At 30.6% G+C, this 10,330-nt stretch overlaps 1 protein-coding gene across 1 annotated transcript; it reads left to right on the forward strand.

Moving 5' to 3' along the window:
* The first annotated feature begins 4,295 nt into the window (after positions 1-4,295).
* LOC11445057 (probable calcium-binding protein CML46) lies at positions 4,296-4,889 on the forward strand. The gene has a single exon (XM_003607699.4). The coding sequence runs from the start codon at positions 4,313-4,315 to the stop codon at positions 4,826-4,828; it is 516 nt and encodes a 171-aa protein (XP_003607747.4). The 5' UTR covers positions 4,296-4,312; the 3' UTR covers positions 4,829-4,889.
* The last annotated feature ends 5,441 nt before the right edge of the window (positions 4,890-10,330 follow it).

Raw genomic sequence — 10,330 nt, forward strand, 5'->3', positions numbered from 1 at the left:
TTCCCATCAACATCTCAATATGGGATCTCTTTGACTTGCAACGCTTCAACATTTGATACATTAAGAGACTATTTTAAAATTTGATACATTAATAAATTATTATAACTACTCACTAAAATAACCATTATCCTTTTCTTTAATTATACCATGACTTTCATTTTGTGGACAACCTTACCGGCAGGGCGAAAGGTCGTTGTCCAATTTCGTGGGAGTTTCTAGGACAATTTCCATTCTGGCACGAGACCATTTTTACTTTTGGAACTTTCCATTTCGTGCGACACAAACTAGGACCGATAATTTACTTATATGCTCTCATCTATTACCGTACATATGTTTTTTTTTTTTTTTTATATGTGATATGTTTAATACATTCGAAATTAAAATGTTTTACTTTTATAAAAAATAATAATTATTTAATTTAAAAGGTATTTCAAAAAATTCATTGGCAAGACCTCAGATTTTTTTGGTAATAAATAAGGAGTGAATAGGCAAAAAAATCTCCTGAAATTGTAACTTTTGTCAAAAATCCTCCTGATTTTTGCAAAATTTCAAAAAAAAAACCCTGAAATTGTTAAACGTTAGTCAATTATCCCCCTCCGTCTCATGGTGTAACAGCCAAAACAGATGAAGGGGGGTAATTGACTAACGTTTAACAATTTTAGAGGAGTTTTTAAAGTTTTGCAAAAATCAATAGAGTTTTTGACAAAAGTTACAATTTCAGAGGGGATTTTCGCCTATTCACTCAATAAATAAGTTCACATGTTGTTCTTAATCACCAAGAAAGATGTCAATCAATGTCTTTATTTCACACTCTTTTCTATTTCACATGCTTTTGTCTACTTTGTAAGTTACACAAAAACCTGCACTTTCATTTACTTTTCACTAAAAGATAATGGAAAAAAAAAAAAAAACACTTTAGCCTCCTTTAATTATGTTAGGACTGTACCCAAGGTGTTAAATGAATAAAAAAATATTTATTTTATCAATATTAGTTTCAAATTTTAATATCATTTATATGAAATAATTTGTTTGCATAATTATTGTTTGAAGTAAATTTATAATTTTGAAGAATCAAGCTATTTTCTCAAATTATTTGAATTTCTGTAAACAAATAAAACCACTAATTACTGGGAAAGTTGCAGTAAACTGAATCCAAGATATCAATCAATAAAATCATGTAAGAATAAAGACAAAGAGCAACAACTAGTAATTTTGTAAAATATTTTTAATGTCCCCGTTGTTACAACACAGTGATTTAGTTATGACGATATGTTATGTAGAATTTAAGGTTCAAATTCGGGTCATATATTCCCCCTCCTTGTATGTGTGTTTATTTGTGTATGTGTTGATCACTAAATCAATATCTAAAAAGAAATAAAAATACCAAAAGTAGTCTTTCATGAATTTATTGGTTACTTTATAAATTTTTTAAAATGAGTGAATATTTATATAAAAGATGATGAACAATCAGATATTTTACATTAAACAATCCTTGTGAGCTTAGCTCAGTTGGTAAGGACAATGCATAAAATATGCAAGGTCCAAATTCAAACCCCAACCACCACAAAAAAGAAAAAGATATTTTACATTAAACAACACTACCAAAAAAAAAAGATATTTTGCATTAAACTTATATCTAATGTTATATATATTTTTTATCATTTAAACAATTTGTGCTTGTACCATATTTTTTAATAGATATCGAAAAATTTACCAAAAAAAAAAAAACTATATTACATCATGTCCAAGCCATCGCATATTGAGGCCTAAGCCAGCTTGTTTTTTTTTTTTTTTTTAAATGTCAATGTTAGTATTTTAGTTGTTAATTTGTTAGTTTATATTGGAGGTGAGTTTCAAACCAAAACAACCTTTATCACTCCATTTCACTCTTCAACTCTACTACCCTCCCAAGCGGCTAAACCATTGTATATCCATTGTTTAAGCCAAATTCTTAAATGAGACATTTTAAAATTACGTACGTATTAGTATTTTAGTAAAATTATTGATTTTTTGTTTAAACTTTATCTTTTAGACTTATTAGTATACAAATCATTTATTAAATTAATATAATTAATTTGATTTAATATTTATATTTTAATTGATAAAAAAAATCAGTTGATTAAACATGAACAATATTGATTTTTAAATATGGGATTTTTTTTTATAAAAAATAAATAAATTTGTGGCCCTAGATTACTGTTTTGGTGGTGTTTTCAATGGGCGGGCCTTGTATCCCACAATCTTTATCATTAATGATAATTGCTCTTTAGGCACTTCAAATTTGCTCATTTTGTTGAAAAAAATCGACCGGGAGTTACTAACCGATTGAATCTCACATACAAAAATAGCGGATGGGGAGTGAAATTGTGGTCTCTAAAGAGCAATTTTCATCATGAATCGGACAAAGAACTTACCATTTTTTTAAAGCATATCAAAGAATTTGCCAAATAAAACATATATTTCAACAAGTCTGATCCAACACATATCGAGATCTAAGCCATTTTCTTTTAATTGACAATCTTAGTATGTTAATCGTTATTTTTTAGTTTATGTTACAGATGAGTATCGAACTCGAGACAATTCTTATCACTCAACCCCACTCTTTAACTCGACCACCTAACTATCAAGTCAATCTTATATCCCCCCGACTCTTCTTTAAAAAAATCTTATAAATTAAATTCTTTAAACTTCTAAGAATACAAACAATTTATTAAATTAATGTAATCAATTTTATTTAATATTAACTTTTCAACTGATAATAAAATCAATTGATTTAATTTTTATTGAAACACATCCAGGGGTGACTGCTTTCATAGCCTAGGTGGCTACCCAAAGGAAAAAAAATCATTGAATAAGTAGGTATATTTTTATATTAAGCTACCCTACTGTGATTTTTATTTTTTTTTGCTTATTTGTTAAATTTATTATTAGTATAAAAAAAAAATTGTTATATGGCCACAACATTAAAATATTCCTAGCTTCACTACGCATGGCAATGGGACGGGTTTTGCTTTCCCCATCCCCTACTTCCATATACTTACTCGTTACCCTACATATATCCGACAAGGATGAGAAATTGAATCCTATCCCCGTCCCCAATGGGTTCGGGTATTTCCACCCCATCCCCATCCCCGCAGTGGATCAATTTTTTTAATAAAAAAAAAGTTTTTTTAAGCTTCAATGGTAATATTGTAATGCATTATCGAACAATCTGTGTTCATTTTAACATTTCCTTATTGAATAATTCAGTTGCTCTTTTAACTATCAATGAAAGTTCTTATATCATGACAATTATCAAACCAAATAAGATGGCATACCATTATCAACCCCCTAAAAAAACAAAAATATAACCTTTCTGCATTCAGGTAAGGTTTGGGTATGAGTTTGGGGTGGGTACATATATCCCCGTTACCTGTACCGTACCCGTATTTTGAAATCGGGGAAAACCCAAACCCAGTCAAATCGAGGTTGGTTTGGGCGGGTACCCATGGGCACGGATTTTGTTGCCATGCCTAAGCTTCACCGCTAACACATCTGTCAAAAAGAAGAACATTTATTGAAACATTAATTTTCTGATTATTTGTAAGATTTGTTGAGTTGTGCAGGTTTCAAGGGATAGGTTTCACGTCGTCGTTGCTTTGACGTTCTCCTTCCTAGATTCTATGATCGTTGTCCAAGTCTGTTGAGATCTGCATGTTTCGAGGTTTTGAGTTCGCCTGCAAGGCATAGGCACAACCTTAAGATTTGTCATTGTCTTGTGATCGAATTGGAACGATTTTGATATCCTAGTCTTTCTTTTTGTTTGACACGGGACTATTTGGGGTTCGAAAGGGTCGTTAATACGGCATGGAGTTGATGACACGTGATATGTTATTGTTTTGATGGTCAACTCATTCACCAAATTATTGACCCGATTGGCGCTTGCAAACACCCACACTGGAATTGATTAGAGTTGAATCCATTTTGTTGTTGTTTTTTCTTTTTGAAGGAAAGAATTGTATCCACTTAGTTGTTCTTGCTCGTTTTATAAATGTGAGATCGTTTTATAATTTTTATTTTTATTTTTTGGGCCAGGATGATTACTTTTGTGGTGTTACCAGGGTTAGGCCGTGTCCCGAAAGGAATCTTAGCGCATTCGTTTCCAGGAAATATAGCAGCAATGTTGTAGTTTACCACAAGTAAACGTTGTGCGTTGACGCTTCTAGTTGAAGCTCGTCAAGGGTCACTTTTATTTTTTATTGTATATATATATACGTAAGAACTCTAAATTATCTTATTATTATCAATGGAGCAAATACCTTGTAGCATAAAAATGTTAGGATCATCAAAGTTTCTTAGAATAATTCTCCTATGTTACATTAAACTTAAATATTTCCTTTCAATTTTAATTTTTTATATGCACACATTGTGCAATTGCATCACTCTTTCAAGCTACTCTAATCCTGAACAAGTGAAGCAGGGTTTGAATAGCTGCATTCAAAATGCTGAGAAACTGTGCAAAGAAGAAATCATTGTTGTGATGGAAAAGCTGGGTTTAAAAGTGGAGTGTGATGAGGATTTTAAAGAGGAATTTGGTTATGAACAAGAAATTGCTCATATGTTTGAAAATGGGGTTAGTTTGGAAGAGTTGAATGAAGCTTTCAATGTGTTTGATGAAAACAAAGATGGGTTTATAGAGGCTGCTGAGTTGAAGAGAGTGTTGTGTTGTTTGGGATTGCATAGAGATTTTGTGGAATGCCTGAAAATGATTAATGCAGTTGATCAAAATGGAGATGGATTAATTGATCACTATGAGTTTGTTGTGTTGATGGAGCAGAGTTTTGGTTGAATGCTCTGTTGTGTTATTGCATTGTAGGCAAAGTTTTTCTTTCTTTTTATTTTTGGTTGGACATGAGAAATAATAACCAAACATCTTTTAAGACTCTGTATAGTAGTAGTATTGTTGCTTAAATCTTATTGTAAGTTATTTATCTTAATAAAAAAATATTAAGTTATTTATCTCTCTTTTTTGTGTCAACTATTTCTCTATCCATGTTAAAACAATAAAAATTACATGAACATGTTTTTATCATTTCACTTAGATAATTGGGATAGGTGAAAACTCTTAACCCTACTTATTATTTACTTCTCTTTCACTTCTAAGAAGAATAGGGTCCAACACAATTTTTATAACTTTCTTACAAAAGAAGTATCTTATTTATAAGGAAGAATACCACATAGAAGTGAGTTTTAAAATAAGACGTTAAAATGAACTTCAAATCAACTTACATGGCACTTTGCATAATTAGTTCACCATTCGATTTCCACATGTAATATTTTTTCTTTTATTTTATTGTATATTGTGTATCTCGTTACATAATTAATTCTATATATTTATACCATCACTCTATTTCTACCATTCTACGGTCGTCGCAGACCTCTGTCTTATGCAGGTACACAAGTTTTATATCCATTTTTTACCCCTTAATTTTTAAAAAATTACGATTTTGTCCCTAATAAAAAAAAACAATTCTTCCACTCTTAAACGACAAAATCACACAAAAAACATAATATATTTGAAAATCACTCATTTAGATTACAAGAAGGGAAATCAAGATGTAAAAGGGTGATTTCAATACAAAAATGAACTAAAAACTATCCCTCTTCGATGAGCGAAAAAAAGAACTTAGAAAGAAGATATAACTTATCTCTCTAAAAGAAACTATAACCTTTTTAAATATATAATCTAAATCAATTCTTAATCACCGTAAAATTATTTTATGACGTAGTTTGATTTTCCATCTTATTGATGTGTTCATTTTGTTTATAATAAAATATCACATTTATTATGAACATCAACGTCAACGTCGAATGGAAAATCATGGTATTTGAAATTACGATATAATTATAGTATTTCTAATATATTCTTTATTATTGAGAGCCTTTCAATCATCTTTCTCGTTTGATATTTTCTTGTTCACAATCAAATAAGATTTCTTTTTAGGCCCTTCAATAACTCTAACGCTCCTCAATTTCTCTTAGACACTTTAAAATGCCGGCTCTAATAAATGTGGGATTTGGGAGGTCTAAAAGATATTAAGAGGACGTAAAAAGAAATCCTCGTTGAATAAAAATATAGAAATAACCCAATACAACATGCTAGTAAGCCCATTACACAAATACCAACCAGCCCAAGTCAATAAGAAAGAAAAAACACTGAAATCTCTTCATCTAAGTACCTGCTTGGTTCCGCGTTTAGGACGATCAAGAGTAAGAATCATCTTCATTTATAAAAATAAATGGAGAATGGCATTTAAAAAGAGATACATACACAAAAAGGTTGTGAGTCATATGCACGTAGTGCTCCAAAAGTGGTTCAGAGTTACAAACGTGTTTGAGTTTAAATGCGAGTCCACTTGAAGCTATCTTTCCAAGCTTTTGCTGTAACAGATTCTACAGAAACTCAACTTGATTTACCAGCTTTGCTCCTTTCACGGCTATTTTAATTATTGTTGTCCGTTTAAGGTTGAAACCTATTTGCTTCTCTAGGTTGCTTGCTTTTTTAACTACCGTTGGATGCATTTAGGTATTTTATATGTGTTTTTAGGAAGTTTTTTATATTAGAAAAGCAATATTCTAGAGATGATGTATAAGTTGGGCTTTAAAGACAAACCATTTTCTTTTTTAATAGATAATAAAGTCAAACCAAGAAATAATTGTGAGACCGAGAATAAAAGACATAAAGAAACCTCATGCGCAAACGTTAAATAATTATACTTTATGATCCAAATTGTGCATTTCATAATTGTCCTGTCGAAATTAATAATGGTCTTCAGAGCATAGTCCCTTTAATTATTTATGTCCTTTCAAAATAAATAATATTTTAAGATTATAATCACTTTTTCAATATAATAAGAACGATCTTGAAAATATATTCTTCAATTCTTGAAGAATTTAGATGTTCGGATGGTAGTAGCAGTAGCACCTTATTTTAGTGGTTGATATCATATTGACATTTGGAGATGCCAAAAGTTAGAATTGTGGTAATACTATATTTGAATGATCACATACCATAATAGAGTGGTTACAGTTAGGGATGACAATGGGTATCCAATGGGTAGGGTACTATAGTATTCATCCTCATACCCGCGTTTGTAAAAAATACCCGGACCCGTACCCTTGTGGGCAAAAACTTTAGTGTCCTTTCCCATACCCTATGGGCACCTAAGTGTCTATACCCGCACCCATTACCCGCATTTTAACTATGAAAAGATAATAATAAAAAAACCCACAATTGAAATAAAACTATGATCCAAAAAATTTCAAATCAACTCAAAATAATATGAATCGTAGTATTTAGCCAAATAAAAAACAATATGTATTGTAGTATTTTGCGGGTACCCATCGGACTTGGATCCAATTGTCATCCCTTTAGAAGTATAAGATTCAAGAAATAGTTACCTGAAAGCAAAAGAGATGGATAACAAAAAGCAACGAAATGCAGGCAGGCGGAAGAGATTCAACGCAACAGAAAGCTAGGTTTAAATTATTATAATAAGCAATTTTTAGGTTTAGGTTTAATCTGAAATTGCAAATTTATTTTTTTGGATTGCATTTGAATTGGAGGGCGCACATGTTTTCACAGATTATAATATCCAAAAAATAAAAATAAAACTTAATCAATTAATTATAAGCAAAATGGTGATTTTAGGCAAGAGCTGAATACCGTGGAAAATAATTTCTCCCATAATAAATTAGATAGGCCCCACATTGAGCCTTTATGCTTACGGACTACGGTAACTAAGGGCATACACTCATATGGTCTTTCCACGGTCAAAACACTTGACCCTAACTGATCTGACAAATCAATAATACTCCATGGCGAAAACAAGTATTGGTAGGGTCACAACATTAACACTTTGTTTGGTTGTGAAGAGAAGTTGTGAAGAGAAAAGTAGGTGAGAGAGAGTAAGGGAAGAGATTTGATGAGTTGTTTGGTAGAAAAGAAGAAATAGAGAAGAAAGAAATGTTGATTACTTTTAAAAGTACTAAAATGTCCCAAATTAAAAATCCCTTTTTTATAACTCCAAATTAAAAAAGTCCTTCAATCAACATATATATTTTTCTTGAGGGAATCAACATATAATTTATCTATATATGTGAATTCATTTAATTAATTTATTAAACTAACAAATTAACACAATTTTTTAATTTGGTTAGATTAATTAATTTTAGTTTTTTGACATGGTTTAAATAATTTAGTTATGGTAAAAAGAATAATAATTTAGTTAACTAAATCAACTCATAAATTTATTTCCATTTTTGGTATACCTATCTATCTAATAAACCAACACGTGCGTATCCATTTTGCTCTATAATTATTATTACTATAATTAATTTGATGATGATAATACTACTTAAAACTATAACCACCCGTAAAAAGCAAAAAAAACTATATATTTAACAACAACAAAAAACACTACCAGTAATCCAGTATTGCTGCTGAATCACTTTCCCCTTGCAATACCAATTCAAGATAAGGTGGCCACTACAAAGAAAGAAGGGTAAAAGTGGAAAAGCAAAAGAGTTGAGGTTTCTTTAGCATTTCTTCGGTGTCTAGAGGAGAAGAAGAGTAGCCATGGGGCCACATATATTTGGTCTCTCTCTCCTTTTTCTCTGCTGTTCCAAACTGTGGAAATGTGTTCTCTCTTCCCTATTTCTCTTGTCTATTTCTTTCTCTCCTCCATCTCTCCTCTACCAAACACACCCTAAATCTCTATGACCTTTGTCCTTCAACACACAAGATCACTTATATATAAGGATTAAGGAGGTATATATAATACTTTTTTAGCATATTTTCACACATTAATTATCATTCTATTTCCTTCTTCTAAAAAAAATATCAATCAATTGACTATTCAAAGAGTTATCTAACATAATTGTACCCTCCCCAGAAAATAAAGAGAGTGGTCGATTAAGACTAAATAAATTGTCATAACATGTTAAATATTATTTTTACCTTGATGAACATCAGTCACATTTTGTGGATATAGTCAAAAAAATTATACAAGTAAAAGCCGTTGAATATGCATTATATTTTTTGAATTTGCATGAGATTTTAGTGATGTAATATTCCTATAATCTTTGAAACAGTTAAAATGAATGTCACACTTCACCAAACCACCTAGTTTTCATCATGTTTGAGAAATAAACTTTGTGATGAAAGACTAGTAAGATCACAAAAAGAATTCAGTTATATAAAGCAAAGCAAAACTACCCATGTGAGTGGCATGAATTAAATTTCTCAGTAAGATTATGCTGATGAGGGAGAAGCTGTTGAATAGTTTCACCATCTTGAATGCATTACTTGCTTAATTTGTGCCTTAGTTATTGCATAGCAAAAGGGCCATAAGGAAAGGATGTTCTCAACAGTTCCCTTAATTTCTTCACCTTAACTATCTTCATCACCTCTATCACCTTCCCCCCAAAATAGTTCACATACCCCTTTTTCCCAACTAAAAAGTCAAACAACCCTTGTTTGAATAGCAACTTGAAATTGAAACAAACATATTTATAATCCCAAAAAGCAACCTTAAAAATAAAGAGTAAAGACTACCAATATTTGTCCTTTCCTAGCCTTTTACACGTGTGCATTCTGATCAAGTCCTTTTTGCCTCCTAAATTGTTTTAATAATTGAAATACCCTTTTTATGCTTAACAAATTAGCCATATCCTAAGTAACATAGAGAATGTCTCAAGACAATTAATATCAAATGGTCCATTTCAATCTTCATATGGCTTGTTGACAAATATAACATAAAGGATTATTAAATGTAGAAAAGAGGAACCAAATTAAATGTAGAAAGGCGGAAACGAAATAAAAAACCTAGTCCAAATTTATTTATTTTAGTTTGGTATTCATGCACTTATTGTTGACATTAATCTCTCAAGTAAAGTGAGATCTACTTAAAAGTTTATAACTTCCAACAAACATCTTTCATTTCATAAAAGAGATTAGAGGTTAAAGTCAAATGATTGAGAGACTCAAACATCTACCATGTATATCTTTGATTCCACTATTTAAGGTATCATTAAATTTAAATTTTAGAGATGTATAATTGATTTCGACGCTTTTAGATTTGTATTTACCCTTTCTAATATAATTGATTTTGACTCTAAAAGCTATTCAAACGAAAAAATCAACTCATTTCATCCGGATGTATTCAAACATAAACTATTTAACATTAAACTCGAAAATCAATTCGTTCAAAATCAATTGTTATCCGCGTAAAACCAAACACACAACCCTTATGCCACAATAAATTGTAAAAAAACATGATCATAATGGAAG

The sequence above is a fragment of the Medicago truncatula genome, chromosome 4 (assembly GCF_003473485.1).
Source record: "Medicago truncatula cultivar Jemalong A17 chromosome 4, MtrunA17r5.0-ANR, whole genome shotgun sequence".
NCBI classification, from domain to species: Eukaryota; Viridiplantae; Streptophyta; class Magnoliopsida; order Fabales; family Fabaceae; genus Medicago; species Medicago truncatula.